At 59.4% G+C, this 25,630-nt stretch overlaps 1 protein-coding gene across 13 annotated transcripts in view; it reads right to left on the bottom strand.

Moving 5' to 3' along the window:
• Positions 1 to 1,614: 1,614 nt before the first annotated feature.
• RGS3 (regulator of G protein signaling 3) overlaps positions 1,615 to 25,630 on the bottom strand; it is a 118,904-nt gene continuing 94,888 nt past the window's right edge. For 10 of the 13 annotated variants that reach the window (XM_072727574.1, XM_026002803.2, XM_072727576.1 and 7 more), the window contains 6 exons: positions 16,557 to 17,498; positions 8,431 to 8,495; positions 4,735 to 4,836; positions 4,336 to 4,397; positions 3,570 to 3,736; positions 1,615 to 2,591 (listed from right to left, as the gene is read on the bottom strand). In XM_072727574.1, coding sequence (XP_072583675.1) covers positions 2,406 to 2,591; positions 3,570 to 3,736; positions 4,336 to 4,397; positions 4,735 to 4,836; positions 8,431 to 8,495; positions 16,557 to 17,498 — 1,524 coding nt within the window. In that variant the 3' untranslated portion in view covers positions 1,615 to 2,405. Of the gene's footprint in view, positions 2,592 to 3,569; positions 3,737 to 4,335; positions 4,398 to 4,734; positions 4,837 to 4,935; positions 5,339 to 8,430; positions 8,496 to 16,556; positions 17,499 to 20,816; positions 20,991 to 25,630 lie in introns of those variants that run through there. The other 3 variants (XM_026002806.2, XM_072727582.1, XM_026002809.2) reach the window with 3 other exon arrangements.

Genomic DNA, 25,630 nt, shown 5'->3' on the forward strand with positions numbered 1-25,630 from the left:
GGCAAAGATGATTTTTTTTTCAAAGACTGAGAGCTGGTAGTTAGCCATGGAGCCGGGGCCTGGGCCTTTCACCTCCCCGAAGGGCTGCTTGCCTCCCTATGCCTCAGTCTTCCCATCTGTAGGCTGGGAAGGGGCCTGGACACAACGACCTCGCAGCCCTCACATCCCACACTGACCAGCCTGGGACTGCCAGACAGACAGCAAGGGGTCTGGTCCCTCCAAGCATGTTGAAAAAAAAAAAAGTCGGGAGCAGCCCAGACGCGGTATAGGTGACAGTAGTGAGGCCTGAGCGGGGAGGGCACTACGCAAGGTCCCGGGGGAGCCCAGGCAGGGCCCAGGGCGAGGAGGATGCAGGCACCTTTCCAGTCTGCTCTCCAGCTGCTCGGCGTCGCCAAAGCTGCTCGGGGCCAAGGGACCCAGTGTGAGTAATGGAAACCAGGCAGTGGGGCCTTCCGAAATGGGAATTCCATCTGCCTGACTTTGCTCTGCGGGACTTTGGTTTCCGTGGCAACCGGGGGTGGGAAGGCCGAGGGCTTGGCCCCAGGCTATGTCCCTGGAACCTGAAGGGGAAGGTGAGCCTCTGGGGCCCGGTGTCTCCTCCAAGTGGAAGACACCTCAGGGAGGCCGGGCCTCCAGTCCTGACCTCCCTCCGGCCCTGCCACTAGCCCTGTTTTGGGAGGAACAGGAGGGCTATTGTGCTCCCCTCGGGGTCTGTTTTCCCAGCTGTCAGGTTCCCAATCGCAGGCCTGGATGACACCCTTGCTCTGAATGGATGACCCCACTCCAGGCCATGCTCGAGCCCCAGCCCCCAGGCCGCAGCAGGCTGCAGGAGGGGGCACCGGGGGCCCCCACTCCAGGCCGTGCCCGAGCCCCAGCCCCCAGCAGGCTGTAGGAGGGGGCGCCAGGGGCCAGCCTTGGCATCAGCTTGGCCTGGGTTCCAGGCTCTTCTCTCATCGCCTCCGAGCAAGTGGTGCAAGGCCTCCAGTGAAATGCGGCTTTGGGACACACCTTGCCTAAATTTGCACCTCTTGTTAGGTGCAGAGTGGGAAGCCTTCCAGGGAGACGTAGGGATTCTCTGTAAGCCCCACGCCTTGCCACCTGCCCACATCTCCCTTCTGCCCTAAAGGTGTCCACGGACCTGTCCATCTGCAGCCGTTGCCCTGCCTGAGACACTGGCCTCCTCCACCTCAGCCAACCAGCCTTAGTTCCACTAGAATCCCAGGGTATGGTGGCCAAGCTAGGCCTCCATCCTGTGGCAAGCAGAGGACAGCAATCCGGAGTACAGGCGCTATGGCTGGGCTTTGGCAGAACCCGGTCTTTGCCACTCACCAGCCGTATGACCTTGGACAAGTCACCTTACCTGCCCATGCTTCACTGTCCCCATCTGTGAAAAGGGCCTAACCCCCACCTCCCAGGCTGTGGAGAAGGCGAGACGGTAGATGGACAAGGATGCCTAGCCCGGGGAAGCGGTCAGTGAGCTGCAAGCCCCAGGGCACTGTGTCTGTGGCTCTGGGGTGGGAGGCGGGTGATGGCGAGAGAGGAGAAGCCAGACTGACCCCAGCCCCCCGAGTCCCAGTCACCCTGGGAAAGCTCAAGACCCAGGAACACACGAACGAGAAATAACACAGGCCTTTTATTTGCTCCAGAACTTGGCTGCTGTGTGGTCCAAGGGTGCCATGCTTTCCCAGAGCCCCTGAGGGGCACTTCCCTCGGTGGGGGGGGGGGGGGGTGCTGGATCTCTGTGCGAGCTCCCACGGAAGCACCCACCCCCCGCCAGGCCGCATGAGTCCAGAAGGCCCAGCTGCCCACCGCTGGTGCCTGGGACCAGCAACTCCCCTGAAACTGGAAAGTGGTGTCCACCTTCTCGGCGAGGTGGGTTTTCACAAGGCGTTGGTTAAAATATTGCACTTGTAAATTAGGAAAACCGATGAGGCAAAAATTTCCTATAACAGGACGACGTGCCAAGCATCCGACTACTATTTAAATAAATAAAACTCAAGGCGGGGTCAGAGTGGCGAGCCCCAGTGGCCTCCCCCGGGAGATCCCTGGAGCCCACAGCCAGGCCCCCTGCCCCATCAGCCAGTTCTTTAAGGAACTTGGTCAATGCTGAGTCTACGCAGCACAGAGCAGCAGCTCCAGGTCTGGCTCAGCCAGGGCCCCTGACCTGCCGGGGCCCTCGGGCCCCCTCGTACCGGGGCAGTGGGGACCCAACGGGGCCAGTCCTTCTGCTCCTCCGGTGGCCTGGGCCTCTCTCGGTCCAGGCCTCTCATCCGAATGTCCGTCTGTCCATCCGGAGACACAGCCTCCGGGGGCTTGCTTGCCCCCTCCGTCGCAGAGGGAGAGAGGCAGGTGGGAAGGGGGCCCAGCCCGCCTGGTGTGAACACGGGGCTTGACCCTGGCAGCCCCTAAAGTGGGGGACTCATCTTCTTCTGGTTAATGAGGTCCAGGTAGAGGTCAGAGCGGAGGAAGCGTGGATACGAGTCTTTTTCCATGAGCCCGAAGATGCGCTTCTGCGCCAGATCGAAGCAGCCCCGGGTGACACTCTGCAGGTTGTCCTTGGTGTGCTCTCGGGTGTAGGAGTCCAGGTTTACCTGTGGAGGGGAGGGCAGCACAGTGAGGTCCACCTGCAGGGGGCCGACCCCGGGGCGGGGGCCCAGGAACGGGCCGTCCCCAGCCTGTCACCTCCGAGCCCCTCTGCTCCACGTCTTAAGTCTCAGAGTGGAGGCCCTCGGGTCAGTGGCCCAAGTCCTGGCCGGGTCGCTCACTGTAGGGCTGGTAGCTTATAGGGCCTGAAAAAACCTCTAAGGTCACACTGCCTGGTTGGAATCCCGGCGGCGCCGTGCCTAGGCCCAGGACCCTGAGCACATCGCGCGAGTGCTCCGAGGCCCACCTGTCCTGTCCGCGGGCTAGGAGGAGTGGTGTACCCCTCAAAGAGTGGCAGAGACGAAGCAAGGTCATCCACGGGAAACACAGACCGAGCAGATCAACAGATCACCCGCTGCGACTTTGCCCACAGTACCCGACACTCAGTAAGCACTCGATGGATGTTAGTTCCTCTGACCTCAGCAGACACTGTCGCCTCTTTTTTTTTTTTTAAGATTTTATTTATTTATGCATGAGACACACAGAGAGAGAGAGAGAGAGAGAGAGAGAGAGAGAGGCAGAGACACAGGCAGAGGGAGGGAGCCTGACATGGGACTCGATCCCGGGTCTCCAGGATCACGCCCTGGGCCGAAGGCAGGTGCTAAACCGCTGAGCCACCCGGAGATCCTCCTGTCGCCTTGTTTTTAAAGTGAAGATAATATTGAACCCATTTTACAGGTTGTCATGAGGATCAAATAAAAGAGTTCACACATAAAGGGCTCAGCAGGCGCCTGGCACGAGCGCCCGACAGCGGCCTTTCTGATTTGTTACCAATGGAGATCTGCCCTTCCCAGGCCCCAGGCTTGCTTCCTCTCCACCCTGGCCACACCACGGTCCCCGAGCGTCCCTCTCGCCTCTCCCCTTCCTGAGCTCCTCGAGGCCACTGAGAAGCCACCGGGTGTGGGCTGAGGGGCCTGAGGCCTTACCTCCTTGCACGCCTGGATGGCGATATACTCAGCAAAGATCTTCTTGGCCTTGGCCGCCATCTTGGACTGTGACTTGACCTTCTTGAAGTCCTCACATGCCAGCCAGAATTCCAGGTTCTCCTCACTAAACTCGGTGCGAAGGAAGGCCTGGAACACGGCTAACCCATCTGCGGTGAGAAGCCCAGGCCCCGGGTGAGGAGCAGAACCAGCCCCTCCTGCCCTCTGGGCCCCCCTGGCCTCCCCTCGGGGGTCTCTTAGGGTGCAGATGCTGGGAGCTCGGTAGGGTAACCACTTCCAAGAGCCAGGAGCCCCGGCATGCGGCCCCGGCCCTGCCGCTGCCTCGTGGGCCTTGGCCACGTCTCTCCCCGGTCTGTGCCTCAGTTCCCCCATCTGTAAAGTGGGGCTCACGAGCCAGTTCCTGGAGCCCTGCGAGGATCAGAGGGGGCCCTGCCCATGAGCTGCGGGCACCCTTGGCCCGTGTAAGGCCTCGGTCCCTGGAAATGTTTATCGTTCTTCTGGGAATCCGGGCCTGAGCGCACAGGTCGCGGCGGCCTCCTGCAGGCTGGGCCAGCTCCCGTGGACGGGGAGGGGCTGGCAGGAGCCGGCTCCAAGGCCAGCCCAAGGGCCCGGCCTCTCCCCACAGCGGGGCCCCCGGACTGGCACCCAGGAAAGAGGGAAGGCCACTGTCGGGAGAGGCGGAAGGGGGAGAGGGAGGGAGATGACACCCGGAGGGGAGCGGGGAGCAGGCCGGCTGGCCCCCACTTACATTTGTGAAGCAGCAGCTTCTCCAAGGACTCACCCCACTTGAGGGCTTCCTCTGAGGTGGGCCTGGGGGACGAGGGAAGGGGCGCAGTGAGGCACGGGGAGGGGGTGACTGGGGCTGGGGGGCCTGTTAGCTGCCCCTGGCCCTGGGCGGTGGCTGAGCCCAGCTGGGGAGCCCATCCCCCTTCCCTGGGCCCGCATCACTTCGGGCTCCCACCTCTGCCCCTGCCTGGCCGGCCTCCCCCGCAGCCGGTCCCCGTCCCCACCGCCTGCAGGGTACCAGGCTCCAGGGTACCAGGCTCCGTCAGAGACAGAGGAGCTGGACCCAGCCCAACCCCCCTCTCCACTTAGCGCCCCACCAGCCCCGCCCCCCTGGGGACCCCGGGGTGCAGACCCGACCTACTTGAATGACTTGACCATTTTGTCAGCCTTGCCCGCCGGCTGGGCCCCGGGAGACTCGTTCCTCCGCCTGAAGATGCCCAGCTTGTTCTTCATGTCCTTGGCCCTGGGGGCGGAAGCAGAGAAGGGGGTCAGCGGGCGGCCGGCGCGGACCAGGGTGGCACCTACTGGGTGCCCGGGCCGGCGCCGGGCGGGAGGCACCTACTCCTTCATCGTGTGCCGCCGCTGCAGGTTCCCGTTGCGGGTGAGGTACATGCCTCGGAGCATCTCCGCGGGGCCCCGCCTCGGCCCGGGCGGCCTGCAGGGAGCACCCCCAAGGCTCGGGCTCCCCACCCGCAGGCACGACGGTGCAAGCGCTCGCTCGCGGGGATCCCAGCCGCCGACTGGGCTCCGGGGCCGGGCTGGGACTCAGACAGGAGGAGCCAGGAAATGGGAGGGCCCAGGACGGGAGCGGAAAAAAAAATATCCCTCCTGGCCAACCCTGGGAGGGAGCCCGTGAAAGGGGCATGTGTCTGCAAGGGGCGGCCTCTGGGGCCCCCGGCAAAGAGCCAGACCCAGTTATTTGTGACCGGCCTCCCCGTTGCCATGGCAGCGCCGGGGGAAGGAGGAGAAAACAAGTCAGCAAATTGCTGGGAGGGAGGGAGGGAGTGGGGGGGGACCCTGCCCACCAGGGTGGCAGGACTGGCTATTTTTAGCCAGGAATCATTTTTAGCCTTGCCACGCCCCCCAGGAGGCCCGATTCAGCCCCGGGCAAAGCTGCTGGCAAGGAAGGGGTTAAACGCCCCAGGCTCAAGTTTGGGGGGGGGGCCCTCCTCCTCCTCCTCCTCCTCCTCGGTCGCTAGACCCCCCACCCTGGGCACCCTCCAGGGGAACAGCCCAGGCTCCCGGGCCTCAGCCTCGGCCGCTGGCTTTCGGTACAAGCATCCGCGAAGACGCAGGGTGTCCCCAAAGTCTGAGTACGGTTTCAAAGCTCAGACAACTTCAGAAGTACAAATCCTACAAACTTTCAAAAAACGTCGTTTGGAATTTTAATTATGGAAATTTCTTTTTAAATGCACATGTAGTTTTGTGATTTTTGAACCATCATTTTTTTTTTAATTTTGATTTTTGGTTTCTGTTCTGATGAAAGATAAAAAATGCTGACCGGAACCAAGTCACGATAAAAAATGTATTGGCAAAATCATTTTTTGTGGGTTTTTTTTTAAGATTTATTTATTTATGATAGACACAGAGAGAGAGAGAGAGAGAGAGAGAGAGAGGCAGAGACACAGGAGGAGGGAGAAGCAGGCTCCATGCCGGAGCCTGACTCGGGACTCAATCCTGGGAATCCAGGATTGTGCCCTGGGCCAAAGGCAGGCGCTAAACCGCTGAGCCATCCAGGGATTCCCCCGCAACCCCGTTTTTTTGTTTTTTGTTTTTTGCCAATTCGCAAAGCTAAGTAAGTGTAAAAGAAACGTAAATAATGCAACTGCAAGCGGGTGTTTGTAAGTTTGTGGTATTTGCACTTCTGAAGTCATTGAAGCTGAAAGTGGCATTAAGACCTATAGGACACCCTGGGTAAGTAGGTAAGGGAGGTGGTGCCCTGTGGAGGTTAAGTGTGGGCTCCGGAGCCTCAGAGCCTCAGGGACAAATCCCAACCCCAGCAGGTACCAACTGTGTGCTCTTTGTCAAGTTACCTAACCTCTCAGCACGTCAGGTTTTCTCATCCATCAGTGATGGGGGACCCTGCTCTTGCAAGTCCAAGCCAATGAGCTAAGGCCAAGGAGTCCAGGGCCTGGCAGTCCTCTCGGTGAGGATGGGGGCCCTTAGAGCGCCCCGGGGTGACTAGAATGCCAGCATTCGACTTCCTGGAGCATAGTGGTCTGACTGGAAGGCAGAGCGCAGAGCCCCCCCCACACCCCCCCCAACCCGTGTTCCCACATGGGTCCAGAAGCCAGAACAGGGAGCCACAAGCAGAAGCTAAAGGAGCACTTTCCTCCAACCAGAGCCATGAAGAGATGGAATGAGTGGCCTCTGGGGAACAGACTCTCATCACTCAGAGGCTACCTGGCCGGGCTGCTGTGAACCTCCCTCAGAGTGCTTTGCACTGAACTTCAAATATAACGGCTCTGGGGAAAAATATATACACATGTATATCGATATTTCTAGAGCCAGCACGCCAGGTCTCAGATCCCCACTCTGCCATGTACTTGCTGTATGACCCTCGGACAAGTAACTTCTTTTTGCTTCAATTTGCTCATTGGTCAAACAGAGTAAGTGAGAAAAAAAGGAAATATGAAATAGAAATAATGGTAAAGATTAAGTTAGATCATATAACAGTGCCTGGCACAATAAATATTAGTTATTTTTGTTACCCTAGAGCCTAAGAGTCCTTGACAAAGCTTTTAAGAATGTGAGCCTCAGGGTGCCTGGGTGGCTCAGTAGGTTAAGTGTCTGCCTTCTGCTCAGGTCATGATCACGGGGTCCTGGGATGGAGCCCCGGCATCAGGCTCCCTGCTCAGTGGGGAGTCTGCTTCTCCCTCTCCTGCTTCCCCTGCTTGTGTTCTCTCTCTCTCCCTGTCAAATAAATAAAATCTTTAAAAACATTTAAAAAAAAAAAAAAAAAGGTGAGCTTCAGGCCTTCAAAAGGCAGCACCCACCAGGAAGAGAGGCTAGAGTCTGTGGACCGGGCCGGGACAGCCTGGCACGGCAGATGCTGGCCCTCCACGGCCCTCCACCGCCCCACCCCTGGAAGCGGCACCCCCAGTGGCTTTGGTGACACCGGGACCCAACGGTTGGTACACAGAGCTATTTTTGGTGCATTTCACCTTCCCTAGAAGGGCGTGATTGCTCCTGGCTGCAGAGTGAGAGAAGCCTACCGTTGCCACAGGAAGCTGGAGAGGGCAGAGGAGCCGGGAAGAAAGTTTCTAGGGTAGTGGACGCCAGCCAAAGTAGAGGCCTGGGAAGTGGCTGCAGGAGGCATCTGGAAAGATGCCTGTCCTCCTCCCCCAGGCCCAACTGGTAGGTGATGATGAGCACTAGGGGACCCAGGGGGCACACCACCACGTGCCCCAGGGCCTCCTCTCCATCCCCCCCACCTCCACCACCCAGTCTCCAGGGCCTTGGGCCTCGGTGTCCAAGGAGACCCAAGGAGAAGCCCCACACACACCCTGTTGATTTAATGGGTACGGCTCACAAACCTCCAAAACGGCAGTGTAAAGCCCGGGAATGCGGCCTGCAGGCTGGGGAGCGAGGGCCAGGCTACCTGGACCAGCAGCGCCACCTCCTGGCAGTGCCCCGGCGGGGAGAAGGGGGAATCCCGAGGACTGCTGTCTGTCCTCTCTCAGAGGGAGCAAAAAGCACTTGTCAGGGTCACTCAGCCACTGCCCAGCTGGGCCGGGGCCAGGACGACCTGGCTGCCTGCCTCCTCGTGGTTCCCTGGGGCTTCCAGGTACTGAGTCAGCAGGCGGCCTCACTCTGCGTGTGTGCTGAGGCCAGTGCCGGACGCTCAGGACCCCGGTGACCCCCTTCCCCGGGGCCGCTGGCCAGTCTTAAGGTCTTGCTGTGGACTGGCGTCTCTCTAGGGCAGGACTGGGCACGGCCCCTTCTCCCCACCTGTACCCCCAGAGGAGAGACAAGCCCAGGGATGGAGGAGGGAGAGAGGCTTGGGAAGAAGTCTCCCTGACTGCAAGGTTGAGGATCATGGATCTTTGCAACGTACAGGTTTTTGCTCTTTCTCTTCCGAGAGGCTTCATCATCATCCCCAACTGTGTCAGCCCCGCTCATCTGTGGAAGGAAGATAGACACGTTATGGTCTGGGCAGCCGACGGCTGCTGGCTGAGCAGAGAGGCTCAGGGAGCCAAGGGCTCCTCCAACCGCCCCACTCCTCTCCTGCCAAGCTCCTACCCTCAGGTGAGGGACAGGGAGACCCATTTCTGGGAACAGTCTGTCCACCAAGTGTGGCTGACAGATGCTCCAGCTAGAGGGGTCTCCTCCTGATGCAACTCGGAGCCCAGTTTGCAAGGGAGAAGCCAGAGACACAATCCTGATGGCAGGCCCGGAGTCACAGCCCTGATGGCAGGGCCAGAGTCACAGCCCTTAATCGTTGCAGGCAGTAGGGCAGACGGGAGAGCGGGGCTACAGGACGGGTTCCGCAGCGTGACTCGGCCAATCACTGTCCCTCTGTGAGCCTCCATTTCTTAATTTCAAAATCGAGATCATAATGGCCAACTCAGGCTTGTGAGGTTTGGCAGAGGCCTGGGATCGGTCAGCAGCTGGGCTTTCTGCCCAGTGCCCCCAGGGTAATATCTAAACCCCGTGACACGATACACAGGGTCTGCCATCAGATCTGGGCAGAAAGTTGCTTTTTTTTTAAGATTTTATTTACTTATTCATGAGAGAGAGAGAGACACACACACACACACATACACACACACACACACACACAGAGACAGGCAGAGGGAGAAGCAGGCTCCATGCAGGGAGCCCGACGTGGGACTCGTTCCTGGGACGCCAGGATCACGCCCTGGGCTGAAGGCAGCGCTAAACCACTGAGCCACCCTGGGCTGCCCAGAAAGTTGCATTTTAACACCAGTTACAACTCCTTTCGTTACCTCTCCAGCCTGACCCCTGCTCCAGCACCCTCCTGCCCTCCAGCCAAATGGGACGTCTTTGCCTGACCTCCCCCCTCACCTCAGGCCTTTCCACAGGCTACACCTTCCACCAGGGATGCTTTTGTTACCCTCCCATCTCCCTGGACTCCCAAGACCCAGCCTCAGGAAAGACCTCGCCCTTGGGTATGCCACCGAAATGCCTCATGGCCTAGGGAGCACTCCCAGAGCCCTAGGCCAAGGCTGTGCCCCTTCACCCCTCGTCCTTTGAAAAGGCTTTTCCTCAGTCTCTCCCCTGGGCTTGACTGTGAGTTCTCAAGAGCAAGGCCTCTGTCTGCCTGGGTCACCTTCATGGGGCCTGGCACATGTTAGAAGCTCAACAAACACTTGTCAAATGAAGAATGAATCAAAGAGGGAAAGCAGGGGACACCTGGGTGGCTCAGTGGTTGAGTGTCTGCCTTTGGCTTGGGTGGTGATCCCAGGGTCCTGAGATCGAATCCTGTGTCAGGCTCCCCGCAGGAGAAGCAGGGAGCCTGCTTCTCCCTCTGCCTGTGTCTCTGCCTCTCTCTTTGTGTCTCTCATGAATGAATAAATAAAATCTTAAAAAAAAAAAAAAAAAAAGAGGGAAAGCAGATGGGGAACAAGGCTTGAGGTCCTCACTGTCTGAATCTAGGCTTCAGCTCTATCCCCCTTGCTCTCCTGCAGCCACAGACTGCACCTCCCCACCTCCTTGGCCCTCCCCTTTGCCTGTGCCTCCTCCCCTTCCCTGGATGCCCTCTCTCCTCCTCCCCCCAGCCTGCCACACCTCTCCTCCAGGCGGCTCCAGATTCCCACCATCTCTACCAGAGCTGTCTGCGGTTTCCCTGCCCAGCTGGTGCTTGTCCATCTTTCTCCAGCCCAAACCCAAGGCCCCGCCAGGGCCACCCTAGAACAGGGGCCCAGGAAATGCCCCGAGATGGGGGAGGAACTAGAGCTCAGAGCAGGCCGGGCATGGACACTATGTCCCCAGACAAGACAAAATACCACCCCGTGTGGATCTCAGCTCAGACTCCCCATGAGCCCCACCCTGGGCCGTGGATTCCTCATTCGTAAAATAAAAATGGGCTCGTTCTTAAAGTGTTCCGAATTTGGGGAGAGAAGTGGCCTTACTGCAGTGATAGCCAGCAGGGGGAGCGACTAGCCAACGTGGAATGCCCATCGTGGAAGGGTGGATGGATGGAGGGAGGGAGGGGGGAATCATACTTTCCTTTATGGAGCTCATACTATAGCCCAGACCCCGGAATGGGCACTATCCAGAGACTGTCTCATTCATCTTCAGAATAAGTCCACAAAGCAAACAGAGGTTCAGAGAAGTCAAGTCACCTGCCCAAAGATACCCAGCGCTGAAGTGGCAGGTCGGTGTGCATTTAAGACCCGAGTTTCTCCACCAGAGGATGCTGCTACTCAAAGGTAAGGATGGCGCACACTTTGAATGTTTTCAGTAAAAGACTCGGGGGAAGTGCCACCTCCTTCCTGAGAGGACTGCCCCGCCGGGGTTGTAAACACGCGTGTGTACGTGCACACACAGGCATACACCCATCCATGGTGTGTGATTCCAGAGCTCGGCTTTGCAGGAAGCAGGTACTGATCCTAGTTCCACTGGCTCTGGAGGGGCTTCTTGGCCTCTCAGCATCAGCTTCTTTAGCTACAGCAGAGCCGGGGTGACAGTCCCCTGGCTGTTGGAGGAGTCACCGCGCCCTCCGGAGCAGGGCTGTTCACTGCCCCGGAGTCTTACTGCTGTGGCCTCCCGGTGCACACTGGCTGCAGTCACGCTGGCCTGGCGAGGCCGTGCCCGGAGCCCCCACCCGTGGGAAAGGGCCACGGGCGCTGGGCTTCCTCCCATTCTAACCTCGGCTTCCGTACTTTATCGAGCCCACACAATGGGCCTGGGGGCCACTCCCGCCCCGCCCGCACCCCCAGCCTCTGCACTGCTCTGCTGGGAAATGGGCTCTTCCTTCCACTGCTGGGGCAGGGGTGGGGGGGTGGGGGGGAGGGGGGGTGTCATCTTCAGCAGGGACCAGCCCACAGCCACCAGCCTGCTAGCTCAGGCCCTGGGAGTTGACCCCCAGAGCAGCTGGGGGGACCCAGACACTGGGGGGGGCGGCGCTGCGGGCCAGACAGAGAGGAAACTGAGCCAGAGAGTCAGGGTCTCATTCCCAGCCCCGCAGTGGGCCCCAAGGCTCCCCTCTCTGGGAGCCATGGCAAGGCCTGCCCCGGACCCAGCACACAAAAGGCCGCTCCTTCCCAGCTGCTCCCCGCTGCCTTGCTACTCTACAGGGCCCTCCCTGCTGAAAGGGGAATCGAGGGGAGCCTGGAGCCACCAGCCCTCCCGTGGTCACTCCGCGCAGGAATCCCTGGGGCCTGCCCAGCCCCCACCTGGCCGCTCCAGGCCTGGGAGCTCCCCGCCTCCTGGAATAATAACTATAATTCTTACTGCAATTATAACTATAATGATAGTTGTGGTTAAGAGTGGCAATTCCTCACTGCCCGGATTTGAATCCTACCTCGGTGACTTATTAGCTGATTGACTTCAGCCGGGTCACAACCTCTCCCTCTCTCTCTGCCTCGGTCTCTGTATCTGTAAAACTGGCATAATAACTGGACCGGCCTCACAGGGGCGGGGTGCGAATTAACAAAGCGAACACACGGGAAGTGCCTAGCACGGTGCCCGGTACGTGCAAGCGCCACGGTGCATGGTGCCAGTGTTTACTGAGCTCTCGCTACGTGAAGGGCCTTAACCTACTTTACCTTGTTTATCTTTGCGACAGCCCTGAGAACGGCGTGTTGTCATTTGCCCCATTTTACAGTGGGGGAAACCGAGGCCCAGAGCGGTTCCGTAGCTTGCCGGGGCTCCACAAGCTGGCAAGTGGCAGAGACTTTCAGGCCTGGCCCACCCATGACTGGACGGTCTCAGGAGCAGGAGCCTCGCCTGGCTGCTCTCGCTGACCTGGCCCAGCCTGGTGGACCCCACAGAACCTGGTGGTGGTGTCACATCTTGGGGCCGGAAGGCATCTTTGGGGTGCTCTTGTCTGGACCTCCGGCCCGGCGGGCAGCTTGGTGTGTGGCACCCAGTCCCTGCCCACGCCGGTCCCCGCAGGAGGCGGGGAGAAGGAAGCATGGCCAGGGAGGGCCCCAGCCTCTGTCTCCTCGCTGTCAAAGAACGACCTACGACCCTGGGCCAGGCCAGGCCGGGCTGAGGTGGAACCAAGTGGCAGCAAGCTAGGCCCAGACCCAAATTCGCTGGGGGGAGCCCCCCAGGAAAAGAGCAGATGCAGGGCTGCGGGGCCGCCAGGGGGCAGCCAGCGAGGCAGGGGTCGGGCAGCAGGGGGCACTGTGAGACAACGCAACTCGCAGGGAGCCCGGCCCAGGGGACGCCCCAGCTTCACCTTGGGTGGGGGAGAAGGTCTTCTCTCTGGACCTCAGGCAGCCCATTTGTAAAAGGACCATGGCAAGTGGACCATCTCCCCGATCTGTCTGGCTCAGACACTCCTACTCCCAGGAGAACTCACTCTGCACACAGGAGAGCAGGGTAACAGGTTGCAGCCTGGTAACGTAGGGACAGTGGCCCCTGGGACTGTCTCAGCTTAGCCACGCAGCAGCACAGAGACCAGCCCAGGACCTCACCAGCTCTGTCCCGCCCTCCTGGGTTTCACCCCTGCCACCGACACAGAGCTTTCCCCACACTGCCACCTTCTCGAAATCCTGGGGCAACTCCAGGAAGACCTAGCACTCCCCCTTTGTAAGAGAAAATGAAAGTTCAAAGAAAGACATAACGTGGCCAAGGTCTCAGGACCAGGAAGGAGGAGGCAAAGCTGAGATTTGAACCCAGGTCCGCCTGACTCCACCTGAAGACTTGGTCCCTCTCCTCTTCACCTCCTGCCTGGCACAGCCTGGAAACAGTAGCCGGTGGGTGGGCCCATGTTAGGTGTTAGAAAGCCAGGCCCATGCCAGGCCCCGGGCAGGTAGATGGAAGTCACGGGGGAACCCGCTGCCTCCCCGCCAGCTGCCAGCCCCCCAGACCCTGTCCCTCACCAGTCTGCAGTTGCAGGGTCTGGGCCAGAGCCAGGGAGGACTGGGCAGGGTGAGGCCAGGCCTGGCTCCAGCATCACTTGCTGTGTGCAGAGGCTCAGGCTCCCCGCTGGAGGCCAAGGTGTCCCCACCCTGCCCCAGTGCCGCATGGTCCAGAAAAGGGAGCTGGAGGCGCTGTGAATGTTGGCCTGCTACCACTCTGCTGCTCTCCTCGTCGTCAGCAACACGATTCCCATTTACGGAGCACCCACCGAGTGCTGAGTACCAGGCACTGCCCGAAACACCCCACCGGCGTCAGGCTATTTGGTTTTCCCCTACAGAGGATACCCCTTTCGCTGATGAAAAACTGAGGCTCAAGAAAGAGCAAGGACTTGCCCGAGGCCCCCTGCCAGGGAGGGATGGCACGCGACCAGGGGCTCACCCAGCCTTGACCTCAAGGGCAGGGTTCTTAGTGAAGCCGGCTGGCTGGAGCGAGCAGGATATACACGATGATGGACTGGAAGCCGGGTAAGTGGAAACCGTGGACGCACAGCCTCTGAGGCCCCTGCCAACTCTGTCGCTCAAGCCCAAGAAAGGAAACAAGAGGCCAAACAGGGAGGGGGGGGATGCCAGCAAAAACCTCGGGCTCCCAGAGGAGGAGGCTGAAACAGGACAGAGCTGGTCCAGGCCTGCTGGACTCCGAAACAGAAGTATCTGCCCCCAAATGGAAGCTCAGATCAGCTGGTCTGGGGGAACTGAAGGGCTTGCGTGAATGTGCGTGAATCTATCTGTAAATAAATATTTGTATTTTTATTGGGGGGGTGGGGTGTGGAATCGAGAGCAGGAGGCCCGGAGGGTGGTGAGGCCTGGGACCTGGGTGCCCTCCAGAGATGAGTGGCCAGGCCTGGTCTGAGTGAGCCTGAGGCCTCACCTGGGTAGAACAGAGTTCTGGACTCTCGCCTGTGGAAGCTGCATCAAGAAATGGCCCAAGACGGAGATAATCAAACTATGGGGAACAGCACAGCCCCCAGGGGGCTTGTTTAAGATGCAGGATCTGGGTACCACCTGCTGGCAATTCTGATTCTGGGAGTCTGGAGTTGGAGACTTAGAAATCTATATATTAGGGTCCCCTGGGTGGCTCAGTGGTTGAGCGTCTGCCTTGGGCTCAGGGAGGGACCCCAGGGTCCTGGGATGGAGTCTCGCGTCGGGCTCCCTGCATGGAGCCTGCTTCTCCCTCTGCCTGTGCCTCTGCCTCTCTCTCTGTCTGTGTCTCTCATGAATGAATAAAAAAGATCTTTAAAAGAAAAAGGAAATCTATATATATAACAACCTCCTCCTGGTGATTGTGGAGCACATCAAAGTTAGAACCACACGTGTTTGTGGACGAGGAAATGGAGAGCCAGTCCTGGTTCCTTTGGGATTCAGTTCTGATTTCTGGGGCTGCAGTTTAAGACCCTTTCCTGGGGCTCCCGGCCTGGCCTTCCAGTCCAAACACCTTGCAGCAGCGTCCTCCCAAGTGCTAAGTCAGCCCCATTGCTAGTGGCCGAGGCTTAGAAGGCTTCTGTAGCCACGGCCCAGCTCAGTGGGGAGATGTGTTGGGATCCGCTGGTCATGTCTGCCGGGGGCGCTGCCGGGATGGCAGCATGAGTGCCATGTGTCTGCCACCCTCGTGTCTCAGGAATCCCCTGCTCTAGCCAAAGTGGCTTCTACGGAGAGTCGGTCCAGGCCACTTTCACAGAATGCCCGTCTCATCCTCTCTCTAGTCTAAACCTGCTCAACCATCAAGGCCGAGCCAAGGGGCATCTTGCTCTGGAAGCTTTCCCCAATGGCCCTAGGCCCTGACATCCTTCCTCCCTGAACTCCCAGGTCTCTGCCCTCCGTGGAGCCCCCCACCCCCACCCCCACCCCCACCTGCCTAGCCTCACAGCATTGTCGTGACGCCCTGTGCCGTGCTGGCTGCTAGCACCTCAAAAGCATCCACCAGCACCTGCGTCAACATCACTGGGCAATGGGCTCTTCTGACTCATCCTCAACCACCCTGGGACCTAAGTTTAATGAATCTCTGCTTTTCACAGGACACTCAGGCTCAGGAGGTGAGTGACTCACCCAAGGCCACACAGTACGTGGGGGACAAGAGCCCAGGCTCAAGCTGGCTAATGGGCTTCAGGGCCAGCGTGCACTCTTTCCACTGTGGGGCCACCCTCCCGACCCAGGCAGATAACTCATCCCTCACAAGCTGAGGTCGGCCTCACACATTCCTGCAGCCCTGCAGACGCAGAGCACAGGGCCTGGCACACGGCAGGAAATCAATAAACACTTATTCATCTATTTATAAATATTTGTTAGAGGCAAATAGCATGGTGGTGAAGAGCCCCAGCCCTGGAGCCAGAACCTAACTCTGGTGCAGACATTTATAAACTATGCGGCCTGGTGTAAGTGAGATAACCCTGGAGTGCCTCAGTTTCCTCATCTGTAGGGAGCAGCAACAGCATCCGCTCTGTAGAGCTGTTGTAAGCATTAGTGAGGTCGGTGAAATTGCTTAGAATTGGGGCACCTGGGTGGTGCTGTCGGTTGAGCGTCTGACTCTTTTGATGTAGGCTCAGGTCAGGATCTCGGGGTCCTGAGATCGAGCTTTGTGCGGGGCATGGTGCCTGCTAACAACTCTGCTCCCTCTCCCTCTGCTCCTCCTCCCCACCATTTGTGCACTCTTTCAAAAAATAATAAAATAAAATAAAATAAATTGCTTAGCATAAAGCCAGCACAGGGTAAATGTGTGCTGTCATTGTTGGCTGACGGACTTCTGGTCTGACTAGGCCTGGGCCTAGTCTAATTGTTCTACTACGGGACACAGCTCTCCAGCCCACATCTCAGGCCGTTTGGATCCAAGCACATGACGTCCTGGGCGAGGCCACACCTGCTCTATTTTCGGTGGGGACCCCCCCCCCCCCGCCCCCGAGTCCCAAGGAGCTGTAAGAACACAGCACAGGGAGTCACGGAGTCATGGGTGTAGGTGCAGGTGCGGCCTCCTCGGTCCCTCTGTGCCTCAGTGGTATCCTCTGTCAAATGGGTAGAAGGCTCCGGGGAAGGCTAAGAGGCGCGCGGGGTGGGACGGTGGTGCGCCTCCCCCGCAGCTCCCTCCTCCCCACCTCCTCACTCAGGACCCCCTCCCACCCACCCTCGGCCTTCTTACCTTCCTGTGTCCTGTGAAAAAGAGGGAGAGGTGGTGCATGGAGCCACCGTTGCGGCCCAGTTCCTTCTTGAGGGTGCGGGGCGAAGGCATGGCCCAGGTGGACGCGGCGCCCTCCCCGTCCGAGCAGTGCAGGGTGGTGTCGGAGGCGAAGCAGGGCCCGCGGGCTTCCTGCAGCAGGCTGCCCTCGCTGTGCGTCCGGCGCCGCAGGGAGTTCTGCACCCGCAGGGAGAGGCCGCCCTCGGCCTGGCCCCCCTCGATCATGCTGCTGCGCTTCGCCTCGCGGCGCTCTCCGTAGTTGTCATCACTCGTGTCGTCCTCCTCCTCCTCCTCCTCGTCCCCCTCGTCCTCCTCAGCCTCCTCGGCGTCCTCCTCCTCCTCGGCCGGGCTGCCCCCCTCCGCCCCGGCCTTCTGGCTGTAGGCGCTGTCCAGCCGGACCTCGGGGATCACGAAGGTTGGCCTGGGGGCCACAGGCGGGTCCCCGGAGGCTGCTGGTGGGTCCCCAGAGCTTGCGGTCTCCTCAGCCGGTGGGGGGACCTGGCTGGGGGGCACGTCTTGACTGGGTGCAAGCTCCTGAGCAGAGGCATCCTGGGTGACAGGGAGGTCTTGGCTGGGAGGGGGCTCTTGCCCAGCGGGAAGGTCCTGGCAGGGAGGGAGGGCCAGGGCTGCGGGGGATTCCTGGCATGGTGGGGAGTCCTTGCTTGGCGAGGGCTCCTGGCCTGGAGGAGGTTCCTTGAAGGAAGGTGAGTCTTTGCTGGACAGTGATTCTTGGCCAGGAGAAGGCTCTTCACCGGAAGAGGAGTCCTTGTTGGGGGGTACGTCTTGTCCTGAAGGAGGCTCCTGGCCAGGAGAGGGGTCCTTGCTGGGCGGGGGGTCCTCGGCACCCAGCCCCTTCCCCTCCTCCAAGGGCATCTCTCGCTTCTCATCTGCCTCTGGCTCAAACATCTGGGAAACAAGAGGCAAACAAGAAAGCTTCAGAACAGGAGGCTGCGAGATGCTAGGCACGGTGCATGAGCCGGCAGCACAGAGGCTGAACCCCACACCTGACTCCCCGCGGTCTGAAAGCTGAAGCACCGGACAGAAACAGAAAGCCCCTCTGGCTTAGCTGTCCACGGGTTCCCACCCTTATCTTCTCCCTTGAATTTTATGTCCGCTCCATCAAAAGCGTGGTTGGTCATTTAGGGGAAGAAGAAGTAACCGCTATTATCTGGCTCCTATTGCACGCCGGGGCCACGCCAAGTTAAACACTCCTCTTGTGTGATCTTCCCAGCAGCCCTCCAAGGGAGGTGTCGTGGTGTCTCTGCGAGTAAAAGGGGAGCCCGGCAGTCTCTGCCCTCATGAACCAGAACCAAACCAAGTCCCAAGCCAGAGCAGTCACAAAGTGATAGGACTTTGGACCTGGCCAAAAAAAAAAAAATCATATTCAAACAAGAACTTGCTCTGAATATTTAAGTCTCTCTTTGAAGCTAGCAAAATGGAATGAAACCAGAACTTCGAAATATTGGCCACAACTTAGACTACGCAGATGTCACAGGCACATGAGGGGACCTCACGGAGGGATCATCCACCCGGTGGTTCCTCTAAACTGAGTTTGGAGGAAACTCAGGAGTTCCACACAGTAAAGAAAGCATTTCCTGCCTGACACACAGCCCTCAGGACCCCTGGCGTTATTGCTGGATTCCTACGGGCCTCATTTGCAAAGGGGAAGATGGTGCTCTTGGTGGAGCCTGAAGGGCAGCTCGCTCAGAGAGAGTCGGGAGCAATCAGCAGTGTTGGGCCGCATGGGGGGACTAGGGGGGACGTGAGGGGGATGTGGGAGAGATGTGGGGGACATAGGTCTCACCCCTGGGCTGGGCCCCTCATCGCACCCAAGGTCTTGGAATGCTGGAGTGGAAACTATCTGGAGTCTGGGCTTTGCCCATCAAGAGGCCGTGGCCATCTAGAACTAATGAAGGGGAAAGTGGCCACACATCCCTGGGGACCGTACAGATCGATGGGAACGTGCACGTGCACAGGGACAGCCACGGACCCTGGCTGAGAATCTGAGAGGTAAGCAGTCCCAGAACATAGGTTACGAGCCCTTGTTGTAGAGACCATTAAGTCCGTTTGATGGATGACAGCTGAGCGCAGAGCAGTGACTCTTCCACTACTGCCCGCTGCCCGGCGCCGAAAGGCTAGGCCCAGAGCCGAGGGGTCTTTTCAGTGCTGGGGAGGCTGTGACGGTGAAGCCCCAGCCAGGCTCCTGTCTGGGGGTCAGGGCCCAGCCAGGGCTCCAGGCAGCCCGTGCATCAGGTCTGTCCCATCAGGTCTGTCCCACGTGCATCAGGGGCCCCCTGGCATCTGTGCGGTGTGGGGAAGAGCCACCGCCTGGGAGCATGAGAGTGAAAGGGGAGCTCCCTCCCTGCACCGCCCCCCCACCCCAGGATGGCTGAGCCAGGCCAGGGGAGGGCCTCTGAGGACTCTGGGATGATCTCTGGCCAGTGCTTGGTTCTCAGGCACAGCCGAAGACAGGTGATCACCCACAGGGACTCCCTGCCCTGTAGGTCATACCCACAGGTGGGAGACGGCTCCACCCTGGGGACCCCTCACACCTCACAGCCTCAGCCCTTGAAATGTCCATGATCCCAAATCAGAGAGGGAGGCTGAGGCCCAGAGAGGGACAGGAGCCAAGGGCAATTCACACAGCAGGGGGCCGGGGCAAGCCAGTCACTGAACCCTCGGGGTCTCAAGGTCCCCACCCATTACATGAGACAACATGCACAAGTGACAGACCAGGAGAACACAGCATTGAAGTATAAGGCTCTTTTTTTTTTTTTTTTAAGTCGGCTCTACGCCCAAAGTGGGGCTTGGACCCATGATCCCAGGAGGAAGAATCCCACGGTCTACCGACCAGACCGAGCCAGCCAGGCTCCCCGAAGATCCAAAGCTCTTGAATGGGCTGGCGATGGTGGTGGTGGCCGCTGTGGCGACTGGAACAATGGGTCCAGAGGGCACTGCTGAAGTCACAAGCCTCCAACCGCGGCACATCTTTCCCAGGGGCCCCTGGAGGCCAGCTGGGCCAAACACCCAGAGCCAAAGTTGGTGACTGGGATGGGGGCCTCTCAATCCACAAATCCCATGTCGAAACTAAGGGCTGAGTCTTAGCCCCATTAGACTATTCCCAGGGACAGAGAAAGCTCTCTCCAGAGAGGACCACAGGGCCCAGCCCGGACAGTGACCCAGTGACCGGGACACGCGCCCCAGAGCACCAGCACCAATCCGGGCTGGGCTGGGGAGAGACTGGGGTGAGCGGGGCCTCTGGCTCCTTCCTCCCAGGCCTGCTTCTGATCTCATTCCGGAGCAGGAGCAGCGCAGGCCCAGACCTCCGCTGCTCACCCCACCCGCCAGGGAGCACCTCCTCTAGGAAAACAAACAGCCAGCTCCCCGCTGCCCCACATTCAGTGCCCTCCCCCGGGGCCACCCCCTCCCCAACCTGGAAGGACGGGGAGAAGGAAGCAGCAGAGAGAAGGAAGCAGCAGCGGTGCCCTCAGGGCCTGGCACCACCCACTGCGTGGCCCTGAGTGGGGGGAGCAGGCCTCAGTTCCCCTTTCCTAGGGGTTGGGGGTGGGGCCCGCCTGTCCCAGCGGTGACTGAGCCTGAGCCTGCCACCCCCCTCGCGAAAGCGCAGCCACAGACCCAAAACCAGAAATGCAAGTCAGTCAGCCTCCGCCAATCCTGCCCCAAACTGAGGCCAAACCAAACAAAGCCAGGAGGGGAAGTGCGCTGTCCCCAGAGGCCTTCCCCCCACCCCCTCCCAGGCAGCAGGGAAACCACCCAGGACCCAAGGGCTCCCAGGGTGCCCAGGGATCAGGGGTGTCACTTTCCAGCTGTGCAACCCTGGCCAGCCTCCCAGCCTCTCGGTCCCCGTATCTCCTCACCTGGAGCGGGGCCATGATAGCACACCGATTCCCAGGACTCCCAGGACTATCCTGGGGGGTGGGGGTGGGGGGTCCATGGGCCCTGGCCATGGGAGAAGCATTTACTAACGTGGTAGCTATCAGTAGTCCAGTCTTATTTTACAGATGGGGAAACTGAGGTACTGGAAGCAAAGGGAATCACCTACAAAAAGAGGCTGATTCAGTATCCGCACTCATGCCTCCTGGCCAAGGGTGTCCCCTTGGCTTCACTGGGCCCTGGCACGCAAGTCGGGTGGGCCCAGGAGCTTAGAGGGAAGGGCGGAGGCCACGCACGACCTGGGGCCCCTCACCTGGGCCCCATACATACCTGGGCAGATACTGGCAAAGAAGGACCAGCCAGCGCTCTTTGGCTCTTCCCCACGGGGTGGGGTTTGTGTGGGTGCCCAGATGGGTTCCAAGGGGCCCTGCTCCTGGGAGAGCTGGGGTTGGGAGCACCTTGGGGGGAGGGGGCTTCTGGAGCAAATCAGGGAACCTCAGAAATCTGGGGGGGAGCAGTGGCAAGGGAAGGAATGAGGACAGGAAAAGAGATAAAGATGAGAGTATGTCACAATGGATGCCAGGCGTGGGATTGTCCTGTGAGGAACAGTGTAACAGGAGCAGGGCCCTTCTGGGTCAAAGCTGCTCTGGGCAGTGTGAGCAGGATGTGGGGGTGGGGAAGGACCACAGCGACACGCACGCACACTGACATACACGCATTCGTTCGGTCTCCGGGTACCGAGTGAAACCCTGAACCTGTCACACACAATCCCTGCCCCTCTATTGAGCAGAATAAAACCCAGTCTGGACCACTGGTCTTAACACATGAGGTCTTAATGCTCTGACGGAGGAGGAGGTACAGGTGGCTGGTAACACTCAGTTAGCTTTGCAACAGGTTGGGGTGATAAGAATCCAGCCCCAGTGCCCTGGAGAGATGAGCCTGCTGGCCCAGGGCCTTGGGTCCGGAGTGCTCGGGCAGCTGCCCCCTTCCTGTGGGGAGTCTGTCTCTCTCCCATCCATCATTTCTTTGGCTTGGCTGGCGCAGTGTTAATTCTGTCCATGTCTTGCCTGCTAGAAGCACAGAGGAAATGAGCCAGGCCCTCTAAATGAAGCTGCTGTTTCAGATCTAATCAAATTCTGCCCCCAGTCCAATCCAGGGCTCAGACTAGGCCGGGAAGGGGTGGCAGGAAGGACTCCCAGATCATCTTCTGGGTCCCAGACTCCTCCCTCACTCCTACCAACCTGCTATTGGAGTTTGGGGTGGCAGTGGGCTGCTGGAAGTGACTGGCCCAATGTCACACAGCTACTAAATGTGGAACCAGGTCTCCTGACCCCCGAGTCAACCTGCAGCTCTCACCCTGAGATGACTCATCACATCCACCACAGATGCTGGGCTCTGCATCTGCCCTCAAAAACCACTTCCTGCATGGGGGGAGGGGGTGTGAACTGGGATTTGCCTTTGTCTCTGGGTGGCCCTCACACAGCTAGCATTTTACAGATGGAGCACGGGACCTAAAGCCAGAAGCCTGCGCTGGAATCCGCGCTCCATCATTTGCTTGCTAGCTGTGTGTCAGGCTATCACTTCTGGTTTCCTCTGCCATGAAGTGAGGACACTTCCTACTTCCTGTTGCTGCTGCCGCCACCACCCCCCTGCTTCCAGAGGGCCGAGGGGACCAAGCCTGAGGAAGGGCAGGAAAGCGCTCTGCAAACTGGAAAGTGGCTGGAGAAAGGGAGAGGCTGTTAGAATCCCTGCCCAGCGCCCGACCTCCAGGCTTGACTTCTGAGATGGGGTCACCCCTTCCAGTCTGGTGTGCTCTGGGTTCCCGAGCAGCTCCCTGGCCTCTGGGTCCCCAGGGTGATGCTCCTGGCCCCAGGTTCCCCAGGAACCTCAGCTGCCTGGCCAACACTTAGCTCCCCCGGCACAGCTTGGTCCAGCTCCTGGGCCTGATTTCTTGACCCCCCAGGCCACTCCCTGCCTCTGCCCGCCAGCTCAGAGCCTCCGAGCCTCCAGGCTGTTGTCCTCCTCCCCTGCCCCCAATAGGACAGGTCTGACCCAGAACACGGGCGGGGACAGCACTTTACAGGGGGAGAGCTCTGGAGGCCGCCCCCCACCAACTGGCTGGGTGACCTCAGGTAGAGCCTTTATGAGCCTCTGTTCCATCAGCCATAACACGGGGTTCAGACCAGCCCCCCAGGGCGATGGCAGGGTGCTGAGCTGACATGCACCCAGAGCTGGGCACCACGTGGGCACTCCAACGGCAGCCGGCACCACCACAGCATGGCCCACCTGGACCTCTCCCTCCCTGGATCTCCTCCCACCGAAAAGGTGACCCCTCTTCCAGCAGGTCACGGGCCTCCGGGCCTGTCCCCGGCCCCCGCCTGTCTCGGTCCTCTGCACTCCTTGGGCACCTGTCCACTCCCGGGGCTACAGTCACCATCTGCGCCGTCTGGCCACTGCCCAGTCCACACTGCCAGCCCTGACCTGGCTCCTGAGTCTAGACCCCAGAGGCAAGTGTTCACCAAGTACTCAGGAGACAGCGCTGCCCCCCCAAACACTGTCCTTGGTTCTGTGGGTAAAACAGGAAACACGAAAGACACGATCCCTGTCCCGGCGGAGCTTCGAGGCCAGCGAGGAAGGATGGACACAAGCCACGACGTTGCCCACAGAAACACGTAGTGGATACAAAGCTCGGCTGGTGATGGGCAGGAAAACCATAAGTTGCGGCGGGAGAGAACGCAGTGGCATGTGGGAAAGGCCACTCTGAGATGACACTGAGCCCCAGATCTGCTCGGTGGGCAGGGCAGCCAGCACACTGGTGGGACAGGGGGCATAGACAGGGACCCCGTTCTGCACATCCCGCCAGTGCCCTCAGCTCAACGTGCCCCAAGCTGAAAGCGAGCCCATCCATGATGCCACCACCAGCTGCCAAGCCAGGCAGCCGGGTATCATCTTCTCTCACTGTCTCTTCACTGCCACCAAGCCCCCCAACTCCAGCCGGTCACCAAAGCCTCCTGATTGTCCCTTGGAAAATCTGCAAAATCATTCCACTGGGGCAGGTGATGCCAAGTGTGGGGACTGGGGAACTCTACATACTTTCCTCTCGATCCCTAAAACTGCTCTAAAAACAAGGTTGATTAACTTAGAAACAAAACAATCTCTCCACTCCTTCCATCTCCACTCCTGCACCACCTCCCTCCAGACGCGGCCGTCATCTCCCATCAGTCGTCACCTCCCATCGGAATTGCCCCAGACTTCCCGGAGGCAGCTCAGGCCCCTCTGATGCCTTTTAGGCACATCTGACCCTGCCACTCCTCTGCCTCAAGCCCTGTCAAGACTCCCCAGTGCCCTCTCGGTGAAATCCAAATTCTGTAGCCCTGAGAGGGTCTGGGTTCTGTCTCCCTTTGGCCTCACCTCTCAGCACTCCCCATCTTAAGTGTTTGATCTGGGATGAATGAATGAATGAATGAATGAATGGGCAATCCAGTGACCACAGGACCACCTAGGCGCTCAGTACCTAAAGGGTGGCCCCCGAACCAGCAGGCGCAGCAGCATCTGGAAGCCCACACGAAATATAAAATCTTAGCCTGCAATCCACAGCTTCTGGATCAGAGTCTGTACTTTACCAAGATTCCAAGAGATTAATTTGCACGTTAAAAATAGCACCGATCCAGACTATTGGTTCTCAAAAGAGAGGTACACTTTAGAATCACCGGTGGAGCATTTTAAAAATATCACTATCTGGGCCCAGCTCCAGATCTTACTGGATAAGTTGCCCCAAGAGTAGGGCTAGCATCTCGGCTTTTTTCTGACTCCCCAGATAATTCTGGGGGGACAGCCCCAGTTAACGGATAAGGTGAGCGAGGCCCGGGGAGGGGAGGTGATGTGCCCAAGGTCATACAACAGAATCAGCACATGAATGCAGACCAGAACCTAGGGCAGCATGGACTGCAACACCCGGCACTCCCTCTCTAACGGGAAGCCCGTGCAGAAGAGGCATGGCCTCAGCAGCCCCTGGTCCCCCACATAAGATGCTGGCAGGCTCCCGGGACTCCGCTACCCACACAGGCTTCCCATACACAGAGGCCCGAGGGCAGGAGAGACAGCAAGGAGCGATTTGAATGCAGATGGAAATTCTTGTCCCTAAAGAATTCCACAACTACTCCGGGTCCATGGGGGACTCAGGAGGGCAACACATCACAGTGGGGAGCGTACCGTACCCATTGCCTGGAAGCAAAACTGAGGTGCAGAGGAGAGCAGCAGCTCTCCCAGTTCGCAAACCGTGGGCACAAAGCCAAGACACGGGGAAGAAGAACCCACGAGGACTGAGAAGTGAGGAGATCCCTCTTCGAAGCTTCCCTACTCTTGGCACTGCCACCTGGGACAGCCAGAAGGACACGTCCTCAGGCCTGGCCTTGGGAGCTTCCCGGGCTGCCCCCCAACACCGTCCTGGATGCCCAACTTCTCGCCGGGCAGGGAAAGCAGCTCCCAAGGTGTGAGTTTCCAGGACCAAGCTCCCCTGTGACCGTCTTGCTAAGCCACTCCTCTTGGGTCCCAGACACCCCTGCTCCAATGCACATGGGGGCCTGGACGGGGAGCCCCCACAACCCAAAGACCCCTTCCACTCCTCAGCTCTCTTCTCTTCTGAAAGGCATGGAGGTGGAGGACAGGGCTGTCCCGGCTGCTTGCTGTCCCCGTTGGGACTGGAGCCTCAGTCAGGAGAGCACCAGGCCCCAGGGGCCTCTTCGGCCCGAACTCTGGGCTCTCTGCTCTCCTGCCAATGTCCCGCCTGGCCTGCTCTCATGGCCCTGGGCAGGCCCTGCTTTGGCTCATCAGGATGGTGTCCCTGGCTCACTTACTGCCCCCGCCAGCCCCCAGAGTTACTCAGCAAATATCTACAGAGCCCCAGCCACGCACCGGGGCCTGTGCAGGGCAAACAGTGACAAGACACCTTCCCTTCCCTGAAGGTGCTGGGCTATGGGACAGAGAACCAGGTGAAGGGCCCATGGCACCCTCCCACTACGCTCCCCCCTCTCAGGCGCCTGCGGAAGCACAGAGGCAGCAGGAAAGACAGGGATGGCTCCTGGAGGAGCTAATGGGGACAGGGATGGGCGAGGACACCCAGCCCAAAGCCAGAGACCGCACAG

Source organism: Vulpes vulpes, chromosome 12, assembly GCF_048418805.1.
Source record: "Vulpes vulpes isolate BD-2025 chromosome 12, VulVul3, whole genome shotgun sequence".
NCBI classification, from domain to species: Eukaryota; Metazoa; Chordata; class Mammalia; order Carnivora; family Canidae; genus Vulpes; species Vulpes vulpes.